Source organism: Schistocerca serialis, chromosome 5 (assembly GCF_023864345.2).
Source record: "Schistocerca serialis cubense isolate TAMUIC-IGC-003099 chromosome 5, iqSchSeri2.2, whole genome shotgun sequence".
NCBI lineage: Eukaryota > Metazoa > Arthropoda > Insecta > Orthoptera > Acrididae > Schistocerca > Schistocerca serialis.
Window position 1 is genome coordinate 311,712,418 of NC_064642.1, and position 24,565 is coordinate 311,736,982.

The window sequence follows — 24,565 nt, forward strand, 5'->3', positions numbered from 1 at the left end:
ACAGCAAAGGACTTGGAAGAGCAGTTGAACGGAATGGATAGCGTCTTGAAAGGAGGATATAAGATGAACATCAACAAAAGCAAAACGACGATAATGGAATGTAGTCGAATTAAGTTGGGTGATGCTGAGGGAATTAGATTAGGAAATGAGACACTTAAAGTAGTAAAGGAGTTTTTGTATTTGGGGAGCAAAATAACTGATGATGGTCGAAGTAGAGAGGATATGAAATGTAGACTGGCAATGGCAAGGAAAGCGTTTCTGAAGAAGAGAAATTTGTTAACATCGAGTATAGATTTATGTGTCAGGAAGTCGTTTCTGAAAGTATTTGTATGGAGTGCAGCCATGTATGGAAGTGACACATGGACGGTAAATAGTTTGGACACGAAGAGAATAGAAGCTTTCGAAATGTGGTGCTACAGAAGAATGCTGAAGATTAGATGGGTAGATCACGTAACTAATGAGGAAGTATTGAATAGGATTGGGGAGAAGAGAAGTTTGTGGCACAACTTGACCAGAAGAAGGGATCGGTTGGTAGGACTTGTTCTGAGGCATCAAGGGATCACCAATTTAGTATTGGAGGGCAGCGTGGAGGGTAAAAATCGTAGAGGGAGACCAAGAGATGAATACACTAAGCAGATTCAGAAGGATGTAGGTTGCAGTAGGTACTGGAAGATGAAGAAGCTTGCACAGGATAGAGTAGCATGGAGAGCTGCATCAAACCAGTCTCAGGACTGAAGACCACAACAACAACACACAGCCTCGTAAGGCAAATGAACAGTGAGCATTTCACAACTGCTCGCCACTGCCCGTGTTATTAGAGTGCATGCACCCACCTTACAAATGCAGACTGGGATGCACAATACCTGCTCCTTTTTTATACACTACTTAACAAATAGCCACTACCACAATCATCTTTAGCTGGTATGAATATCAATAGTGGACCAAAGTATTCAGTCAAATGTCCTGTTACATTGCAATAATTATGTTGGAAATGTATTAACTCAAATAAATTTGAGGATTTGCGCTGCATGAAGCAAAGCAGATAAAAATTGTTCAGACAGAATAGTTGGCAATGTCAGATACCGAAATAACACCATGAATCTGTAGGTTTTGTATTTTACATATTTCTAATTTTTCTTTCTGGTGACAAATATTTTTGGCTCAACATTTGCATTTCCAAATAATAATAAAAGTAATAATTTTGTATCTTATAACTGATTCAAAAAAGACTTGTCCATAACCTTTTCACGTTCCTGTTCGTTGTCTTGAAAGATTAGACATTACAAGCACTGAACTCTTCAATTTGTTTGCTGAATAGATTATGGACCAGAACAGATTTTTGTTCAAATATAGTCTTCAGAATTTGCTGTTATCTGCTTCCTATAGTTTCTGGGTTTTGTGAGTGACTTGGAGTTCATTTCTTCTTCATTGTATAATTTTAAAATACATAATTAAGTTTTACTCAGAACCTTGATAGTAAGCTATTTAATCAAAACCAGGTAGCTGCATTATTTTTGAAATAGAGAAAAATTGTGGAATTTTCTCAAAGCTATTGGTTTTAGTCACCTCTGAGGTATTACCTGTTAATAGTACTAAATAGAATTTATGTCAACAGGTAAATAATTTATGTAAAATATGAAAATATTTGGATCTAGAATTAAACCTTATAAAACAGTTTTCCATTACTACAGATTATTTTTTTATTCGAGGCTATAACCAGTCTTAGTTTTTTCTTTGATAGGTATAACATGATCAATCCCCTGCAAAACATTTCCCCTAAACCCACATCTTTCTAGTTTACCAGGAAGACAGGTTCATGCTATCAGATACTGTTGGAAGTCCACAGAAAATTATAACAACCTTTTTTGTTTTAAGCAGCTTATGTTCTCTCCAAATTCATTTATGGCTTGCATAGTTGTTTTGTATATTTGAGGATCAAATGATATTGAACTTTCTTATTAACCTTTCTTATCAAAGGAAGGGAAATTGGACATATCCTCTTTCAGGCTTTTCTTGCATAGTAGCATTATCTCTTGTGAAATTTAGATGTGTCCTTCATTTAATGACCTGATTTATTAGTAAAAATGTGAATATGTCATTTCTTTACAAATTGCCTTTTTTATAAGGGGGCAATCAAATGAAGATGAACCACATGGGGAAAAAAGTAAATGGTTTATTATTTCAAAAGCAATCACCATAACTGTTAATAAATTTCTCCCACTGTGCGACAAGACAGTCAGTGACTCCCCCCAAGCTATTTGTCCATAGCAAATAGATAGCCACAAGTGTCTTTCTTCAGGGCTGCAAAAATATGGAAATCACATGGGAAGAGATCAGGGCTGCTTGGAGGATGTGCAAGCACTTCCCAGCAAAACTTCCGCACAGTCGAAACAACCTCAGCAACGTGTGTCTTATTTTGTTTGTAGGTAGTTTTGACCAAGCTGTAAAATACACCTGCCAAAATGTTCCAATCTCTTCCTGTGTGATTTTCATATTTCTGGAGCCCTGAGGAAAGACGTTCCTGACTGTCAGTTGACTTTGGACTGAGATGCACATCTGGGTACAGTCACGGTTCCACAGGCAACGTCAAATATTTTTCCATAAAGGTATTTGACTGTCTTCTCTCACAGTGGGATAAATATATTAACAGTTAAGGCAATTTTGCAGTAAGAAAAAGTTTACTTACCTTGTTCACCTGTCTTTCTCATTCAACTTCCTCTTTGAATTTATGGTATCCCATTCCATAGGATTAAATTACTCGTTCTGTTTTTTTTTCTCACAGTTTGCTTACACACAGTTATAAGTCCCTTTTCCTCCAGATTCTTAAGAAATTTCATGTTGTTTAGGTAACCAATACCATCAACCATGGTTAGATGCATTTTTTGGAAAAAATTGTGGGACTGACTGGGAGCATTTACAATAGCTTTGCCCTGTAACATCATTTTAGAAAATTCTTTGCTGCAAACAGTAGCACCTAATTTGTATTTAATAACAGTCTATACTCTCTTGGACTGCAACGTCCTCAGGAGTCTTCCTTATTGCACATGGGTTTTCGAGCTGCCAGGCATGCTTACTGCTAATAAAACTTGGGTGTTGTGACATGCCTCTCTGGCCAGCAGTAGTAGGAATGTAAGAAAGAGGGCATTCTAAACAGTAATGCCTCTGAATTTTTTATGTGAAAACTCATAAAATTTTGTGAATAAAACAAACATTATTAACATTTCACACCTTTATTCTTCGTGTGTACGTTCATACCCCAACATAGTCATCCTGGCAATGAACATATTTTTCCCCCCAACAAGAGATCAGTTTGTTGATACCATTACTGTAGAACATTGGACTTCGTTGACTTAGCCACAACCTCACTTCTGCTTGCACCACTTCATCACTATTAAAGTGAAGTCCTCAAAGGTGTTCTTTAAATTTTTGATGCAGCTGAAAATTGAATGGGGGGCAAGTCAGAAAGGATTGTATGGAGGATGATCAATGATAGTGAACACAAGCCATTGGATTGTTGCAGATATTGCAGTGCATATGAGTTCTAGCATCGTCGTTGTGAAAAAGAGGGTGCTCCATGTGTGGACGAACTCTTCAGTCTCAAAATTCAACTACTGCACGCTGTTTCTCAGGCACTGACAGTTATATTACACACCACCATATTATGCGCTACAATTTGGAGCCCTCTAGTAGCAGAAGGCTGCATGTACGTAGACATGAAGAATAAAGATGTAGAATGTTAATAACATTTGCTTTATTTAAAAAGCCTTACCAGTTTTTATGTTAAAACTCAGAGGCATTATCTTTCAGTCCACCCTTGTAAAGGAAGACTTCTTTGGAAGCAGTGTGTCTTAGCTGAGAAAATATGGAAGTAAATCTGTTGTACTCGATGTTGAAAACGCACATTCTTCATACATTTAAAATGTAGGATGTAATGGAAAAAGACTACAATGATATGAGTGGAATGTAAGAAGAAAAGGATGCTGCTCAAATTAAGACTTGTAGCCAAGAAATAATAAGATTCTACAAGAGGCAGAAATAAAGTAAAGGAAAACTACAACGTTGTACCAGTAGAAAATTTGATTTTTGGTAACAAAAATTTGCACTTACTAAGAGAAAAATGCGACATACTAAAGAATCACTTGTGTCAAAGTGAATGCATACACACTGAGGTGACAAAAGTTATGAAATACCTTGCAATATCGTGTCGAAACTTCTTTTGCCATACATAGTGCGTCAACTCGAAGTGGCATGGATTCAAAAAGTTGTTGGAAGTCTCCTTGCAGAAATATTGAGCCATGCTGTTTCAGTAGCCATCCTTAATTGCAAAAGTGGTCCCCGTGCAGAATTTTGTGCCCAAACAGCCCTCTCAATTATGTCCCAAAAATGTTCAATGGGCTTCATGTCAGGTGATCGAGTGGCCAAATCATTTGGTCAGATTGTCCAGAATGTTCTGCAAACCAATCGCTAACAGTGTGTCTTGGCGACATGGCGCATTGGCATCCACACAAATTCCATCTTTGTTTCGGAACTGAAGTCCATAATGGCTGCAAATGGTCTCCAAATAGCCGAACAGAATAGAGGAACCAATACATAAGTAAAAACGACGCACACCATTATTGAGCCTTTACTAGCTTGCACAGTACCTTGCTGACAACTTGGTCCATGGCTTCTTGGAGTCTGCACCACACTCGAAACCTACAGTCAGCTGTTACCAACTGAATTTGGAACTCATCTGACTAGGCCACAGTTTCCCTGTCATCTAGGGCAGGCTCATCCAAACTGTGCCCTTGGGGGGCGCTAGCTGATATGAAACTTTCTGGCAGATTGTCAGCAACAAGGAACGTTTATTTTCGGTTAATTTTTATATGTAGGGCGCTGGCCCCCAGCGAATTCGTATGTTGCTGCAGTGGCCGAGCCGTGTTGCTTGGATGCCCGTGCGGTCCACCTACCGCGCCTCGCCATGCTGCTGTACGTGTGCTTCGTACGGAATACAGACCACCGTGACAGCAGCGGTAAAAAGCATTGATACGACACAAAACTGTTAGTCAACAGATGTAAGGCTACAGTGGATCAAGATAGTCAACAGCAGCAGACAAAAAAGGAGCAGCGGCGCATCCGCACTATTTAAACCCAGTGGGAAATAAATAAAATTATATTTCATAATCTGATATGTCACTTAGCAGTGTGCCAGTTAACGAATATCAGATTCCAGAATGAAGTTTTTACTCTTCAGCGGAGAGTGCGCTGATATGAAACGTACTAGCAGATTAAAACTGTGTGCCAGACCGAGACTCGAACTCGGGCCTTTGCCTTTTGCGGGCAAGTGCTCTACCGCCTGAGCTACCCAAACAAGACTCACACCGTGTCGTCATAGCTTTACTTCCACCAGTACCTCGTCTCCTACCTTCCAAACTTCATAGAAGCTCTCCTGTGAAACTTGCAGAACTAGGACTCCTGGAAGAAAGGATATTGTAGAGACGTGGCTTTGCCAGTCTGGGGGATGTTTCCAGAATGAAGTTTTCACTCTGCAGTGGAGTGTGCGCTGATATGAAACTTCCTGAGCAACAAGGAACATTTATTTTCTGTTAATTTTTATATTTAGGTTGCATTAAATTGCATCGCACAGACAAAAGTTTCAGATGCGTTATTTTTTGGTACTTTCTGAAAAACCGTGCAAATGCTCTCTCCGGCAGTAAAGTGTCATTAAGAGTCATTCTTTATTTTTGTGTATTTGTGTTTTGATGGATGGGAAAACATATATTGTAGTTTGATCTATGTTTTCAATTAATTAAAATGCAAATATTCCAACAGATAAAAATTTATTTTGCAACCACATTTCACTGTCCTTGCTAGTGTCTATGGCCACTTTTGAGAGGAATTGGGGGGAAAACGAATCAGAAACCAATCTTTTTGATACTTTTTTATTTGGGTTTCAATGAATGAAACAATTAATTGTTAAAATTATAAAAAGTGTTTTAAAAGCAGGATCATACAAAATTAATTGTAAGGTTTTTCCACTTGGTTAGATCAGGAAACAGGAGGGCAAAGTTTGCACTCAAGTTACAAATGCTCGCTGAGAATTGCGAAAGCAGGGAAATCCTTTGCAGCTGGGAATCTCATCAAGGATTGCCTGGTCGACTTGGTGATTTGTATTTGTCCAGCAGATCTCGTGGAAAAATTTGAAAAAAATATCTCTTTCGCCTCAGATATGGATCAGCAATTACTGGAGATAGCGGCAAACTCCGTTTCATTTTCTATTGCTCCTGGCAAGTCCATGGACGTTGCAGACATATCTCACCTCGTTATATTTATTCGGGCTGTCAACGACAGTCTGTGTGTCACCGAAGAATTTCTCGACCTTAGACCATTAAAAGAAACAACCACGGGTTTGGATATTTTTCTAGCTGTGAAAAACGTGTTCAGGTCAGTGGGTTTAAAATGGTAATGCCTAACCAGTGTAACAACGGACAGAGCCTCTGCGCTACGAGGGATACACACTGAATTATTGGGTTACGTCACGTCAAAAATAGCTGAAGACAGCTGTTCCTTATTCGCCACAGTCCATTGTCTGATACACCAGGTGACACTTTGTGCAAAGATTGTCAAACTAAAAAATGTAATGGACACAGTTGTTCGAACAGTTAATTATCTTTGCTCACGTGGACTCCCAAGTCGACAATTTCAAGAATTTCTGGCTGATATCAAAGCGGAATACCCAGACGTCCCCTACCATGCCGAAGTAAGATGGGAAGGTGCTTCATCGGGTTTTCTGCTTGATGGGTGTAATCAATACATTTTTGGAAATGGAAGGATGTCCAGAAGAATTACTCCTGATCCTAAGTGGGTGGCAAATTTGACTTTTGTGAGTGACCCAACTGGTCATTTAAATACTTCGAACAAGGCGAAAATCAGTCTGTTGTTGATTTAGTGCAGACGATTCAAACATTTAAAAAAAGAACTTAATTGTGGGGAAAAACAGTTGCGTAAGGAGAATTGTCGACACTTCCCTGCATTAGACAGCATTAAAGATGGTGTGGATATATCAGATTATGTACAAATCAATTGCAAATTAGAAGAAGTGTTTGGAAACAGATTTTTGGAGATAAGTGAGCTTCAACCAGCCTTAGATATATTTGTTCACCCGTTTTCCCTTCGGGCGGAGGACATCTCACAAGTGTTTCAACTAGAACTGATTGACCTTATTTGTAAAACTTCGGATGACTTTTACAGTTGTTTTCCATGGGAGAAGTATCCTCTATTACATAAGCACGTGGCCAAAGTTCTCTCTGTGTTGGGTTCCATGTGTATTTGTGAGTGAGTGCATTTTTCGGTTTTAAAGCTTGCTAAGACTAAGAACCGTTCACTATTTCGCAATAAAAATTTACTAAATCTTTGAGATTATCAGTCTCCCGGAATATTGTGCCAAACCTAGACAAAATCATTTTCGCGAAAAAGAGTTAATTGTCTTCTTTAACAATGTTGAGTGTAAGGATTAAAGATCTTTATAACCTTAATTCTGTTTACTTAATAAGTTTTCAAACTTCGTCAATTAAAATTATTGCGTACAAAACAGCAAACTAAGGATCCGATGTCTAAGCTCCGAAAAGGGATACAAAAAAGAAGTACAACAAAAGCATTTACTTGTAACTACTAACAGTAACAATGAGACTCTATATCCCTTACATCAAATTATTTCTAAAATAGGATATTTATGACACTAGTTCATTTAAGAAATTGATCTTCTTTTAGAAGATGCCTACCGTACGTATGACGAGTGTGCATGTGCAGTACTAGTAGAATCCTTCCATTCTTGTTTTGGATAACGTTTTCTAAAGCTTCGCGTAGTAACTCTGCGACATGAACACTAATTGTCAACTGAACCGGAAATGGTTTGCTTGTTTTACCGCTCATCGACCACTTTTACAGAGCTGCGCTTCCTCTGTTGTTTTGTTTATGTTGGATCTGACAGCGGGGCAGTCCAGCGCAGAGCAGTGCTGTGCAGTCTCACTCACTCCACAGCTCTCTATCTTGCTCCTATGCAGGCACTAGTGACACAGTCATGTACGGGGTGCTGAACTACACTGCCTTGCGGCCGCACCCCTTGGGTACAATTCTTGGATGAGCCTGATCTATAGTCCAACCAATATGGTGATGAGCCCAGGAGACACACTGCAGGCAGTTTCAAGCTATAAGCAAAGACATTCACATCGTTCATCTGCTGCCATAACTCATTAATGCCAAATTTCGCCACACTGCCATAGAAAGATACTTTCATTAAATGTCCCACAGAAAAAGTAAACTGATGATATCTAAAGAATAGTTGCGTATTTGAGTTTGACAGTCCTACACTCTTGTTACTTTTATATCGGATGGCACAAATAGCTGCTGATTTGGTGATGCATTTAACCCAAAATCACTTTTCAGCAATTTCCTTTACTATAATTTTGGAATGATAGTATGACATGTTGTCATCGCTTTCCTGTTACCTTTAATAAATCCTAGTTCAATCACAAAGTATGAATTACTTCAGTATCGGCTTACAGTTTCCAAACTAGAAATTTGATTTAACTAAAAAAATTATACTGGCTTACAAAAAAAGCAAGAGATAACTGTGGGAGCATGGAGAGGTATAAAAAGTTAGCAAATGATAATTTACAAGAAAGGAGTATGCGTACCCTAGCTGAAGGAAGTGGGTGGTGGTTGGAAAATGGAGTCACACTGTTGTTATCACAGTAAAGGTGGTGGTTTGATATTTCTCCTACATTTAATCTGTTAAAGCAAATTGTTATGAAATGATTATTTGGTACTATCCTGTAGAACAAAATGGGGAGACAGTAGTAGAATTTTGTTGTAGACATTTGTTGTGTGATAAGTGAGAGATTAAAAGCTATGGAGATTGAAGAGTAGTAGAGGGGAAAGTTTTGTGGCGGTGTTCGTAGCGACAAACACTTGGCTGTAGAAATGGCTTACGAAGTCACCGCCACACTTTTAATAGCGGGCCGACCAGTCCACTGGAACAGTAAACAGAAAGATGAAACCCCAAACACTCTGATTAAATAAAAGTCAGTACTTATCTTTATTAATGAAGATACAGAAACACAGTAGTGAACTCGGTGTCTACAGAAATCTGTCTAGTTCGAGTCGGAGCGGCTAGGTCAGCGTCGGCTGACGACAAACAACAACTCTGCTGCGATGAACACACAACTGACTAACAATTGCACAATTCGGTGGTGAGTATACAACTGAGCGGCGAATACAGAACTGTCCTAGCGCTCGCGACTCCAGCGCTTAAGAAGCCAGAAGCCAGCGGTGGCGCGCGCAGACTTGCGGCGATTTCCTGTATCGCTGGCGCTGCTTATGCGGACGGCGTCCGGACTTTGATGCTGCCAACCTTTTGGCAGCGGGCTCGGTTGGCATTACTGGCTAGGATATAACACTCCTCCCCCCCAAATCGCCGCACCGTCGTTGAATAATGACGTGGCGAGCGTCGACGGCAGGGGAGGGGTCTGGCCGCAGGCGTAGCGGACGAGACCGGGGCGGAGACTGTCATCGGTGGCAGTCCCCGGTCCGCACCCCAGCATTGGCTGCGCGGGGCCTCGGGAAACACCGACTGAAAACCGAGGTGAGGGTGCACGCCTGTGACCACGGGCGCAGCTTCTGGTACTGGACGCGACGGGGCGTCGGGACCCACGAAGAGAGGCAGCGTCTCCTGACGCTGCGTCGACGGCTGCTGAGTGGGCGCCGGACAAGGCGCTGCAGTGTCAGACTCCTTGGGGGTGCCCAAGGAAAGCGGCTGCAGGACAGGCTGCACAGCCACCGCTTGGGAAGGCGGCCCGGCTGAGGGGTCGACGTCCATCAGCTCCGAAGGCGGTGGCGACTGAAGAGGGACCGCAGGCGCCGGAGCGACCACCCGGGGCGCTCCCGGAGGAAGCTGCGCGGGAGGCATCAACGGGACGGGCTGTCGGCGTGGTAGCGGCGACGGCTGCTGCTGCTGCTGCCCTGAGGGCGGCAGCGAAGTCGGAAGGCGCGGCTGGAACCCGCCGCGGACCAAATCTGTGGACAAAGAACGAGCGGCAGAATCCGGGCGGCCAGCGCGGCGCAACTGGTTCTGATGCCTCCTGTGCACCCCAGTAGCACCTTGAATACTATATAAACCGCGACCCTGTACACTTATCACGGTACCACGTTCCCAACGACGGCGACCGTGATAAACTCTGAAAAAAACGGCGTCGTTGCGCGGAAAACGCGTGCGATGCTCAGAAGCGGCGGGTCGATCCGGGGGGTGCAACAACCGTAGTAGGGTGCGATGACGACGGCCGTGGAGAAGCTCCGCAGGCGAAGGGCCGTCGCGTGGCGTGGTCCGGTACGACGACAGGAACGTGAGGAGGGCCTGCTGACGAGAGTGCGTAGCACGAAGGCAGTCCATATGATCCTTGAATGTGCGTACAAAACGTTCCGCTGCACCATTCGATTGAGGGTGGAACGGCGGAGTAAGAACATGGCGAATGCCATTGGCAGAACAAAAACTTTCAAAGTCAGCAGAGGTAAATTGTGGACCATTGTCAGACACTAAAACTTCTGGAAGACCCTCAATACAAAAAATTGAAGTCAACGCCTGTATAGTTTGTGCAGACGTTGTAGACTGCATGGGCACAACAAACGGAAAATTACTAAATGCAACTATCACGATGAGCCAACGAAAATTCCAATATGGACCAGCGAAATCAATATGTACTCGCTGCCAGGGACCGGCAGGGCGTGCCCACTCAAAATAGCGTTGAGGCGGAGCAGCTTGGTGTTCGGCACACGTCGAACAATCTGTAGACATCTGCGTAATCTGCTTATCAATGCCGATCCATGTACAATGACGGCGGGCAAGCTGCTTGGTGCGGACCACTCCCCAATGACCTTGATGCAACAAGTCGAGGACCTTGGATTGGAGCACTTGGGGAACCACTACACGAAGCTGGTCATTCTCGGTGCGTAACAGCAAAACTCCTTGCGAAACAGACAACAGATGACGTTGCGGATAATAGCGACGAACCACAGGATCCGATATGTCCTTTGCCTTGGACGGCCAACCACGTTGAACAAAACGTAATAGTAAACTCAGATGAGGATCCGTAGCTGTCTCACGTGCCACCTGACGATAATCAATCGGAAAATCCCGGAGGGATTGATGCTCATCGGCGTCAATCTGATGGCAAGAGTCTTCAGAGGAATCGAAGACATCATCCGCAGCAATCGGCAATCTAGAAAGCGCGTCAGCGTTTGCATGCTGAGCTGTAGGGCGATACAGTATCTCATACTGGTATTGTGATAACAAAAGAGCCCAACGTTGTAGTCTCTGAGCTGTCCGCTGAGGAACTGGTTTAGACGGATGAAACCGTGACGTCAGGGGCTTGTGATCCGTTACTAAATAGAATGGTCTACCATAGAGGTAGTGATGGAATTTTGTGACACCGAACACAATAGCCAACGCTTCCTTGGCCAATTGGCTATAATTACACTGAGCTTTGTTTAGCAATTTAGATGCGAACGCAATAGGACGTTCGGTGTTACCGACTCGGTGAGACAACACAGCACCGAGGCCGAAAGAAGAGGCATCACAAGCTAACACCAGAGGCTTGTTAGGGTCGTAATGGACCAGACAATGATCATTCAATAAAGCCTCTTTAAGCTGCTGAAAGGCTGATTGGCAATCAGCTGACCACACAAACGGAACATTCTTACGGCGGAGACGATGCAACGGTGCAGCAATCTGTGATGCATTAGGTATAAACCTAATATAATACGTCAATTTGCCAAGAACTGCTTGCAATTCCTGCAGATTGCGAGGGGCGGGCAAATCACGAATAGCTGCTAAATGTGACTGGGAGGGATGAATGCCTTGAGCATTAATAACATGTCCCAGATACTCCAACTCCGTAAGGAAAAATGAACATTTATCGATGTTGCAACGTAGGCCTGCCTGAGACAACACTTTAAACAAACACTCCAAATTACGGAAATGTTCAGCAGGCGTCCGACCGGACACGACAATATTGTCTAAATAGTTGCAACACGATGGCACATTAGCCAGAAGTTGTGACAAAAAACGCTGAAAAACAGCTGGAGCTGACGCACAACCAAAAGGCAAACGCAGAAAACGGAACAACCCCAATGACGTGTTTATGACATAATACTGTTGTGATTGCTCGTCGAGGGGCAATTGCAAATATGCTTCACGGAGATCAATTTTGGAAAAGAAACGAGCTTCCCCTAACTTATCCATCAGCTCGTCCGGTCTAGGCAAAGGAAAAGAATCAATGACAGTCTGAGGATTAACTGTCGACTTAAAATCAGCACACAAACGTAACTTGCCAGACGGTTTCTTTATAATAACTAAGGGAGAAGCCCACTGGCTCGCTGAAACGGGTTGAATAACACCGTTGTTTTGCCAACGACGAAGTTCATCTTCTACAGGTGCCCGGAGGGCGTGAGGCACTGGGCGAGCACGACAAAATCGAGGCTGAGCATTATCTTTTAACGTAATATGAGCGGCAAAGTTCGCAGCACAACCTAGTTCGTCTTTAAATATGTCACTGTATCGTTTACACAAATCGGTTATGCTGTCTTGAGGAACAACAACAGAATTAATTTGCAACACATTGTCTTGGATAGACAGGCCAAACAAGTCAAAACAGTCTAATCCGAAAATGTTTACACTGTCTAGCGCGGAGCACTGTGAATGAAACTGTTTTTATATTGCCACGGAATGTGGCTGGCACGCTACATACACCTAACACAGGAATTTGTTCGCCACTATATGTAGCCAAAGAATGTTTTGTCGCTGAAAGTTTAGGGCGGCCGATAGCCGCATACGTAGCACTATTTATGAGAGTCACAGACGCACCAGTGTCTAATTGAAAATTGAAGGTCTTATCCTGGATGCGTAGCTTCACAAATAGTTTATTACACTGTCTCTGGATCGGTGCAGTGGAGGCGGAAGACACAAAATCAGCGCGTTTAGCGCGTGTTCGCTGCTTACGACAACTCGTGGGTTGGGCGGGTGGAACAACAACTCCCGCTTCACTTGCAGTCTGTACATTACGTTTTACAGCGTTTGAATTATGCTTGGGTCGCATAGCAGAGGGCTGGGTGGGTGGCTTATTGCGAACAAGTTTATTACCCACACGAACCGTGGAAGAGTCTTTAAACGCGACCGTCTGGGCGGGCTGGCTTTGAAGAACATGAATATCCATGGGCTGGGCAGCACAAACAGTCTGGATGTGTCCTTTCCTTTGACAAAAGTGACAAACCGCGTTTCTTAACGGGCAATGTTCACGAGGATGAGCAAGAACACACTTAGGGCAAGACTTAACTCTATTATTTTGCACACGCGGCTGACGAATGTGTTTAACATGACGCGGCCGGCCAGTGTTTACAGTCTGACTCTGCCGGTGGGGCCGCGGGCGTGACACAACTCGCTGAGCACAGGCAATTTGAGAAATACATGGCTGATCGAACTCACACTCAGCATAGTCAAAAGTATCTTGGGCTTCAATGATGTTCATCACAGTCTCTAATGACGGGTCAGGCAACTTTAAGATAGCAGTACGAATACGAGAATCTGCAATGTTTTGAGTAATAGCGTCCCGTAACATGACATCACTGTAGGAAGCTCCACACACACAATTAAATCGGCACTGACGGGTGAGGCCCCGTAAATCTGTTAACCACTGTTTATTAGATTGATGTGGCAGTTTCTTTAATCTGAAGAACTTGAATCTGGCTGCTGCCACATGAACTCGCGACTCAAAATACTCAGCAAGCTTGTGAACAACAACGTCATAGTCTAAAGCTTCTGGCTGGGATTCCGGGAACAACTTACAAAGTAGTCGATAGACTTCCACGCCTGCAGTGGAAATTAAATAAAGCTGCCGCTCAGTACCTGTGATTTTGTAGACTGTCATGTGCGCCTGCAACTGCGCGAAATACTCTCGCCATTCTTCTCGTGATGCATCAAAAGCACGGAAATGTGGTGCTGCCTGTGCTTGTTCCTTTTGTGTTGGAGGATTAGCCGCTTGTTTGGCGATTGCTTCCACCAGACTTTGTATTTGCTGACTCTGTAACAAGATCAACTGTTGTAATTCGGCAGACATAGTGAACGCAAATTAAACCAGCCCCCAAAAGTTTATCGCTATAATTAGTATAACCAGAAACAAGTTGAACCAGCCCTGCACACGAGTTCTGAAGCCCTCGTCGCCAGTTTTGTGGCGGTGTTCGTAGCGACAAACACTTGGCTGTAGAAATGGCTTACGAAGTCACCGCCACACTTTTAATAGCGGGCCGACCCGTCCGCTGGAACAGTAAACAGAAAGATGAAACCCCAAACACTCTGATTAAATAAAAGTCGGTACTTATCTTTATTAATGAAGATACAGAAACACAGTAGTGAACTCGGTGTCTACAGAAATCTGTCTAGTTCGAGTCGGAGCGGCTAGGTCAGTGTCGGCTGACGACAAACAACAACTCTGCTGCGATGAACACACAACTGACTAACAATTGCACAATTCGGTGGCGAGTATACAACTGAGCGGCGAATACAGAACTGTCCTAGCGCTCACGACTCCAGCGCTTAAGAAGCCAGAAGCCAGCGGTGGCGCGCGCAGACTTGCGGCGATTTCCTGTATCGCTGGCGCTGCTTATGCAGACGGCGTCCGGACTTTGATGCTGCCAACCTTTTGGCAGCGGGCTCGGTTGGCATTACTGGCTAGGATATAACAGAAAGAAAGAAAAATGGGAGAGAAAACGGTAGGGGGCAGTCGAAGAGCATTTGGTGCCACAAAAGGAGTGGAGCTGAAGGTGTAGAAAAATATGAGATTTTCAGTTGTGTTGTTTCCCATAGTCCTTTCCTCTATTAAGTTAGCTGATGGAACTTCGGGTTTGTGTGTGTGTGTGTGTGTGTGTGTGTGTGTGTGTGTGTGTGTGTGCATGGGGGAAAATTATTTTCTGTTTTCATTTGATTCCAAAAACTAAAAAGAATATAGTGTCCAGTCATAGTACTGACTTAACTTAGTATGAAACATCACTTCAGTGATGAAAACTTTGACAGTTACTAAACTGTGTTCATCTCCACTTTACCTCATGATATAGAAGAAGTGAAAAACAGAATAACAGCCACCGTAACTTCTGTAAAAGTGGATACATTGTGTAAAGTTTATAACAAATTTAGCTGTTGTCTAGATGTTGCTGCTGATGGACACAGAGTATTTTTTAAGTGGTAAATTTTTTGGTACCAGTGACTACTTTTCCATTGTCGACAGGTGTTGCTACACCTGATTGCCGTGTTCCCCCACCCACCACAAGTTCTCTGAAAGACACATGAACTAGCAGTGTTAAGATGTGGGTTAGTGTCGTCTAGGTCATTCATGTGAATTAGTTATTTTGCTCTTTTTTTTAAAAAATTCTTTCATATAACTTCATGAAAATTGTGCAGTACATGCGTATGACACTGTATATGCTCACAATAGTAGAATTTTGTTAGTATTGTACATAAGCCAGTTACACTCTAAAAGCTGTGTTTGTTAGACTGTGATGATTGTCTTACTCACTGAGGAATCCAAACAGTGGAAAATCCAGTATGGAATAATGACAGCATTATGAAAAGGATAGTTCACTACTCACCATCCAGTGGAGAGACACGTACCTATGCACGCACGCCTGCCCGCCCACACACACACACACACACACACACACACACACACACACACACACAGACACACACACACACACACACTCACTCACACTGTATGCTGCTACAAGCATCACTTTACTGTCCCCCATCCCTACCCTGATATCCTTCTCCTTCCTGCCCCGGCCTCCTCCTGACCCTCACCACCTGGATTGCTTCTCCCATTACGTACTGCTGCTCACAGTCTGGCCTCGGCAGGCAGTGACTGTGGTCATGTGTGTGAGTTGCCTACACATGTGTGTCGTCTAGTGTATTGTCTAGGCCTTTTTGGCTGAAAGCTTACTTGTTAGACAGTCTTTTTGTTGTGCCTATCTGTGACTCGGCAACTCCGCTGTGTGGTGAGTGGAAATGTATCTTTTTCATAATATTGCCATGGGGGTTTCCATTGTTATCAGTAACACACAATCTGCCATATTCTTTGAGTTAGCGTTTGGAACAGTAGACTTACATGGAACACTTGCTATCTAAATAAAAAAGAGTACATGAAGTTTCCACAAATTTCACGCAATTCATTTATGGCACTGATGAGCCGCCCATAGAGGGGTGCCATACAGAAATGTACCGCTGCGAAGAGCTTACATGAATTATCTGATCTTCCATTGCTTATGATTACACAAAGTGAGAAAAACCCATTGCTGGCCTTCATGCAGTTGCCTACTTGCTGTTATCCCTTCATTTAAAAATATTTTTAATCTTCTCTCTTTGCAGAATGACTACAGAGAAGAAGCAGTCAAAGCTTTCATCAGTGATGTGGAAAATCGTCCTGTTTTACTTAACGTAGAATACAGGATAGGCAACCTGCCCCATGTAACATTGGTTGAAGTTAATGACCATGAAGAAGATATCGTTAAAAATCTTATTAAAGATGGTCTCCTTTTGGTTGACAGTAGAAGAGAAAAAAGACTCCAAAAATTAGTAAGTATTCTCACTTAATGCTCCGTGTTTGTGTTCTTAACCGTATTATGTTTTTATTAGAAAAGACAATTGCTGTCCAGCATGTAAGAAATGTCAGTATTGCTGATACACACAGGAATGTGTTTACGCTATCATTGTTTTGAAACTAGTAGTGTCTTCCACATCAAGGGAATGGAGGAATAAAATGGGGAGCATTATAAAGGGCAGATCACTCGAACTAGGCTGAGAGGAACCCACTTGTAAGAATGAGGTTGTTGGAAATAGATATCCATTAAGAATAGGACACCTTCTCCCTCCCTCCATCCCAATTTAAAAGGAAAGTTAGGTGACCCCATACATCAATCCAAGACATTGAGCATATGTGATGACATGCATAAAAATCAGAAATGATTAGTAATTAAAGTAAACATCAACTTGAGAGCTCAGTTGAACAAAACTAAATTAGTGACTGATCTGATTGAAATGGTATTTGGCTGTAACCTTCTCAGTAATCCACAAAACTACTAGAGGCTGTAAAATCTGTTAGTGGTACAAAAGTTGTGTGTCCAGAAAGTCATGGCTGACACACAACCTCCATTAAAGGTACAAAGTAAAAGTAAAAATGTTGAACTCAGTTTTAGTAATGTCCCTTTAAAAAGGATGATACAGGAGTACTACCCCAGTTTAATTATCAAACCACAGTAAAGGTGGATAACATCAATATTTATGCCAGTGGTCTTGAACAACAGCTATAATCACTAAAATTGTGCAAAACTCCTTGCCCGACAGTCCCTATCAGATTCTATACAGAATTTGGATGTGAGTTGGCCATCTTTTTCATTCTTTCTCTCTCCCTTTTCCCCCCCCCAAATCATTTATTGCAGTATTATCATTTTCTCTATTAATAGTGAAATGGTTGACATGCTGTGAAAGCTGGCATTGATATGATAAAAGCAATGTTTTCCATTGCTTTTGCCGGCCGCAGTGGTCTCGCGGTTCTAGGCGCGCAGTCCGGAACCGCGCGACTGCTCCGGTCGCAGGTTCGAATCCTGCCTCGGGCATGGATGTGTGTGATGTCCTTAGGTTAGTAAGGTTTAAGTAGTTCTAAGTTCTAGGGGACTGATGACCACGGCTGTTAAGTCCCATAGTGCTCAGAGCCATTTGAACCATTGCTTTTCCTAATTTCACCAGTGACTTACGGTACACAAATGGTATACCATACAGTATTAACATTTCTTCACTCCTTGCTATCAGTGGTCATGATGTGTCTGGTATAACCACAGAAGCAAGCAAATGAACCACTTTTGTTGGTTTTGGTCCTTCTTAGCATACACAAACATGTTGATTGCTGCTTAGTTTCAGGTTCATACAAATATATAAAAGTTTCACCTCCTGTTACAGTGTTGTGTGTGGCTTTGGCATTTCCTTGTGCCAGTTGAGATGATCTCGGTTTAGAGCTTTGATAATATAACGCGAAAGTGATCAGAAACAATTATCTTCACAGATAAATATTCATTTAGGATTGAATATTCAATTTTTTACCACAACAGATGAAATAATTTGAAACAGTAGTAGTGTCTCATCTCAGTAGTGTCCTCTAGTGGTCATTTGTAAAAGTTTGTAAAGCTACACCTGTAAACCATAGATCCCTCAAATAAAAAAACATTATGGTCAATAGTTGGAAGGAACCACAGGTCCTATCTAGCTATCTACAAGAAGGCTAGCAGAAGTTTTAAACAAAACTACTGCCTGTTATTAGTGTCATATGTCTGTTGTAGAATATTAGAATGTGTTCTAAACTCAGAACTAATCATGTATCTTAGACAGAATGACCTTCTAAATACCAATACGCATGGATTCCAAAAACATGATGATGCATATCTCTAATTGCACTTTCCTCACGTGACATCCTGAATCGAGGCATTCGGATAGATGTAGTGTTTTTTGAGTTCTGAAAAGTATTTGACTCAGCATGACACTCAACACTTCTTAATGAAAGTGCAACCATATGGGGATGTCAACCAAAATTTGTAATTGATGATATGAATATAATAGAGGGAAACATTCCACGTGGGAAAAATATATCTTTATAAATGTCTGCTTGTGTATGTGCAGATGGATGTGTGTGTGTGTGTGTGTGTGTGTGTGTGTGTGTGTGTGCGCGCGCGCGAGTGTATACCTGTCCTTTTTTCCCCCTAAGGTAAGTCTTTCCGCTCCCGGGATTGGAATGACTCCTTACCGTCTCCCTTAAAACCCACATCCTTTCTTCTTTCCCTCTCCTTCCCTCTTTCCTGATGAAGCAACCGTTTGTTGCGAAAGCTTGAATTTTGTGTGTATGTTTGTGTTTGTTTGTGTGTCTTATCGACCTGCCAGCGCTTTTGTTAGATATAAAATTTGTAATTGGGTTGATTGCTTGGTAGGAAGAATGCAGCATATTATTTTTGATGGCAAGTCGGCACTAACTACACCCTGAGCCAAAAATCAGTAATTCACGACTGGTGTCAGTCAAGCCATACACATAACTAGATGTAACAGTCTGCATGTGTATAAAATAGAATTATCATGTAGGTTCAGTCTCGGGTGAGGTAGGTGGCAGGCATCATCATTGTCTGAATACTGGGTCCACAGTCAGTTCACAAGGTGAATGTTTGTGCATCCAGTAATAAAATATTGCTCAATTGTATGTTCCTCATACCAAATAGGACTAACCAGAATTTCGAATGTTTGCAAAGAAGGGTGTCATGAAATGTTTGAGGATGTATACCAGTTAGTTCTGAAACTGTGTTCACAAGGTTTCAACAACCAGTCTCAGGTATTATTCCATTTAGGAATTTCTATTGTTAGTATCAAGTGAAGAACTTGGAATATATTTCAGGCCCTCTAATCACCACTCCCATGGAAACTATGATGAAAAGATTAAACTAATTACAGCGCATATGGATTCATTGGAGCAATCAAATCTTCCATTGCTCACCATGCTATTTGAATAAGAAGAAACTAATATGTGGTATTGGAATTAGAAGCACAACTGAAGGGATTGGGAAGAAATGTACACCTACTGTTGAACTTTAAATGAAACTTTGTGGCAGTTTTCGTGACTGCAGTGTAAATTGCTTTGAGTCTGAATCACTAGAAGTGCTCACTAGTTGCTTAAGTATAAAAGAACAAAATAATTGTAGTACAATACGGTTGTTAGTCCACTACATAACTAGCTAGTTATTCCAAAAGAGGCTCTCGTAATTCATTCATACTGCTACAATTGGCTAACACCAGTGTTGAAGGACTGTAACATCTGCCTCAGGCGAGCTGTGTTTGGGAAGCTGAGGGATGGGACCTCCAATACAGAGGCGAGCTCAGAGATAAGAGTGCTTTCTAACAAGAACATTTTTATTATTAGTTGTTTTCATACAGTGATGATGGCAACACATGCTGACCCTACTGGCTCATAGCACCTGCCTTGAGATGACTGGATGTTGCAAAGGTTGGGAATTTGTACAAGCACTGCGCAGTTGAGCACCCCACAAACCGATCATCATCATCATCATTATCATCACCATAGCAGCCTGTAAAGCATGCTGGGACAGCAACTGATGTCGACGTTGCCTTTGCTGACCCCAACCTAGGTGTCAGCTCCGCGGCACAGCAGAGTTAGTTGGCTTGGCTAGTGTAAGCTACACGAGGCAGGTGCCAGGAATGTGACAACATTCCTAGTTCAACCCACAATCTTCAGAGTGTGGCTTTAGTGTCGAGCATTGTCACCCATAAGGTGGCCTCATTTAAATGATTCCAGTTAGCAGCCTGTTATCGTCAACGCTAGCTGACAGCTTGTAGCTCAGTAGCTTGGCCTTTTTGGCGACACACTCGATGAGGCTCTGATAGCTTAGTCACGCATTCAGCTGATGACTGGAATGCATGCTTGTGAAGGAATTCTGCTACCACCTGAGCGGGAAGAATTTATACTTGCTCCGACAGTGTTTAGGAATGAGGTTCCTGTCAAGTAGGGGGCTGTGGATACCCTGCACTGTTCTACAGCATGTAGCAGTCCTGTTCGTCACTGACAGCAGAGAGAGGTGTTGCAGGATGATGAGCCAGTACTATTGGAGTGCCTAGCTGCAGAATTGTCCTAATGGCTCGTTCAATTACCTTTGGTTGATTGCAAATGCCTGGCCAAAACTACTGTTGCAACAATATGTGGCCATTTTCTATTACATAAATGTGATGCAAATGCAAAGTGAAAATTACCCTTTTCAGTTCACATTCTCTGATTAAAAGAAACATACTTCCGGCCAAATGTTTAAGAAAGACTAATACAAAAATTTGTAGTGTAGTTATTGTGACACAAACAACACACATGTAATAATGCAAATTGTGCCACAACACAATAATGTTTACCAGCACATTTATGTACGGTCTAATCTGATCAAGGCTATTAATATAACTTTTTGGAATAACACATGATAATTCAATACAAAAATACTGCATGGCAAGCCAGGTTTAATTAAAAACTTAAGAAATAATTAATTAAATAAATTTGCTAGCTCAGGACCAAAGTACAGCATCAATGAGAATTACTTTGGCGACAACAGCAAGACAGCTGATTGTAATGCTGTAAGTGGTAATGATAGGAAACACTGAAGATGTCTGCCATAACTTAATAACAAAGAAATTAATAAATATTCCAAAATGGAATTTAATTTAGTATATCAGTGTAGTTAGTGCCTCAACGAAATGAAACATACAGAAAGGAAAAATATACTAATTGTTTAGACTAATTCCTTCTCCACAGACAGACAGAGTGTATGGGGTGGGGGGGGGGGGAGATTGTTTTTATTATTATACTGTTGTACTCAAATAGTTGCATAAGTACTATGGATAATATAGAGTATCTTGTTGATGTTATAATCTTTTCAAATATTTGCTTTTTAAGGTTGAAGAATACAAAGCTGCAGAAGAAGTGGCAAAGAAGAATCACCTCAATGTGTGGGAATATGGTGACATTAGAGATGATGATGCTAAAGAATTTGGTTTGGGTCGTTAAATGAAAATGGCTTTGAATGCAGAAACAGTGGTGCCCGCAACAGGGAGGAAAACAGAAATAACATGAATTCTTATCAGGAATGGTAAACACGTAAACCACAAGAAAGAGCAAACAAAAATTCATTGTATTTATTGATTTTAATGAGTAAATGGGAAATGTATTCATGACAGTTCTTATTGATCATCACAGTATTTATTACACCCATTGAATTATTGAAGCAATTGATTACTTTTTAGGTCACAGTGAGAAATGGCATGTCCTTGATTGTGTATTATGATTGTTTCAGATAACCAGTGTTGCCAGATTATATAAAATATTTTACTGCATGAGCTGTGATGCATCATGTGACTTTTAAGATTATGTATATTAATTTAGCTTGACCTTGCAGGAATACTAGAATTTTTAGTGTGAGAAATTTTGTTTGTGTACTAGAGTATAGATTTTTGCTCTCATTTAGTAAAACACTTTACATTCAATTATGTTTTGGTTACTGTAATATTGAGAGATTATCAATATAGAGCATATTATGAATGTTTAATTGAAGGAAGGAATAAGTTTTTATAGCTGTGATGAAAAAGAAAGAATATAAAGTTTTGTAATTACTTGTACTCCAATTTTGCTTATATCCGTACACTTCATGGAAAGTCCATTTAATGGAAGAAATACATTCGACAGAAAAAATGGATGGTACAATATTAAATCAACTGAGGATGTTCCTGAAAATATAAAGCCTTATGTTAAAGTCTTTAATCTATTTCCTGAAAGTTTCTTTGTTTACTGGATTCACTGTCCTGCCAGCTGTAGGTTTGAAAGCTTTCATATTTTATTATTGCATTCAGGGGTGGAGTTATTTCCTCCACATAGTTTGCAACACTGCTGGAAAATTAGCAGTGTATTTGTTAATATGAATAAAATTTTTAAATTTATTGTAAGGTTACAGACAGGACTTTTCCTTTTCTGTATGAGAAACTATTATTTACATCTAGAGCACTGAAAGTAGACACTGGTACACTATGGCATAAAACACTGTCAATGCATTTCACAAAAACTCAGATTTAAAAGTGATAGTAAATTTAAGAACTCAGAATAATACATATAATTTTTAAAAATCATTAACAATTACATTTAGTGTACCTGATTCAATTTTGCATATTGGAAGAGAGTTCGCATGTCTATGCTTTCTTTGGAATGATGAAATTTAAATGACACAGTAATAGTTACTGTGATAAGTGACTGTCTAGCATTTTTGTAAAAATTTTTTAAAAAAGTTTGTGTGTTTGTGTGTGTGTGTGTGTGTGTGTGTGTGTGTGTGTGTGTGTGTGTGTGTGTGAGTGAGTGAGTGAGAGAGAGAGAGAGAGAGAGAGAGAGAGAGAGAGAGAGAGCCATAAGTACAGAATGTGCTGAATACGAGATATTCATCTGATTAAAAACTATCAACACTGGACTCAGTCTTGTGATGTGCCATTTCATGTATAATGAGACCTATTGATTCACAGTAGCAACATATTTGCTTAGTATTAAGAACTATTTCATTGAGTAGACAGTAAACATGTAAAATCGGCAGGGAATGTCTCAGACAATGACTGACAGTTTTTTAGAGTTTTTTGTTTGTTTTTTATAGAATGAATGGCAACAGATGTTGAGGTTTACGTTATCTACCTTATTGAGTTGCAGATTATGATGGCTAAATACTCTGGTGGATTTTGGGGATGTGTTTAAACAGATGGTAAATAAAGTTGTTGACAAAATATTACATATAGTTTATTGTGCTCAGGGTTCCTTTTTCCTTCATTGTAAAATGCATAATTTTTTTCACCCTATTGTATGTATCTGTTTACTGAGTGAAAATGTACTAAAGTCAAATCAAAAACTGAAAATTGTCAGTAGGACTGTTTTCCAGAATGAGGTTTGAATTGCTGAATAAGGCTTGTCTATCTTTGTTATCTTTCAAAACATGCCATCATACCATACTAATATGGAAATAAATGTAATATTTTATTGAAATGAAGATAGCAACACCTACAATTACTTTTCCTATTAGTTTTTAACAACTGTTACTGCTTTAATGATTAGGTTGACATAAAATGTCAATTTCGTAATAGCATTCTTAAGAATCTTTAACCAGTACAGTGCAACAGTGCTACCCTGTAGCTGGAAGGATAGCTTCTAGGTAGATTCGGTTGTATGTGCTAACTTTTGTCTTCCCTATAGTACGTCCTGTTTCCTTAACCAAACATATACAAATAAGTAGAACACTAGTCTCAATGGTGAACATACGTGATTAACTGTTCAGTTAAGGATAAGTTACTTGAACAAACATTGTTATAAAACAAGAATAACTATAAAGTTTTTCAATGTGTAAATGTTGAACAAGATTTAGTATTCAAACCACTCAGTTTTAGAAAGTGGATGATTAATAGGTATTAATTGTTAAAACTGCAGCTTTCAAATTCTCTCAAGACTGATTTTGGTGTACAATCTTAAAATCTCAGTTCATTTCCCATGCAACCCACATGACGAAATTACAGTGGATGGCAAAAAAAAAACATTGAAATGATGAATAAACAACACCAAATTTAGCAGACAAATCTAATTTGGAAAAAATTCTGACTTTGGCAAAAAGACAGCATCAACTTAAACTAAAAGAAATGCAGTCAATGTTCAAAAAAGCTAATTTGGCCAAAAAATGAATTTTATAAAAACAATATCGGATTTTGGCAAAAATAAAACTGATATGACAAACAGCACAACCTTTAGCAAAATCTAGTTAGAAGTGTGGAAAAAATAACACAAAATGTAGTACAAAAACAACAATGAGGTTTGCAGAAATAAGAGCAAACTGTTTTAAAAAAATCAAAAAAATAACACCAAATTTGCTAAAAAACAAAAAATAAAAC

General features: G+C 40.8%; 1 protein-coding gene across 1 annotated transcript in view; it reads left to right on the top strand.

Moving 5' to 3' along the window:
• The window catches only part of LOC126482393 (staphylococcal nuclease domain-containing protein 1), a 111,888-nt gene extending 88,470 nt beyond the window's left edge, over positions 1-23,418 (top strand). Inside the window, exons 14-15 of the mRNA XM_050106507.1 lie at positions 16,445-16,651; positions 21,558-23,418. Coding sequence (XP_049962464.1) covers positions 16,445-16,651; positions 21,558-21,668 — 318 coding nt within the window. The 3' untranslated portion in view covers positions 21,669-23,418. The remainder of the gene's footprint in view (positions 1-16,444; positions 16,652-21,557) is intronic.
• Positions 23,419-24,565: the final 1,147 nt, after the last annotated feature.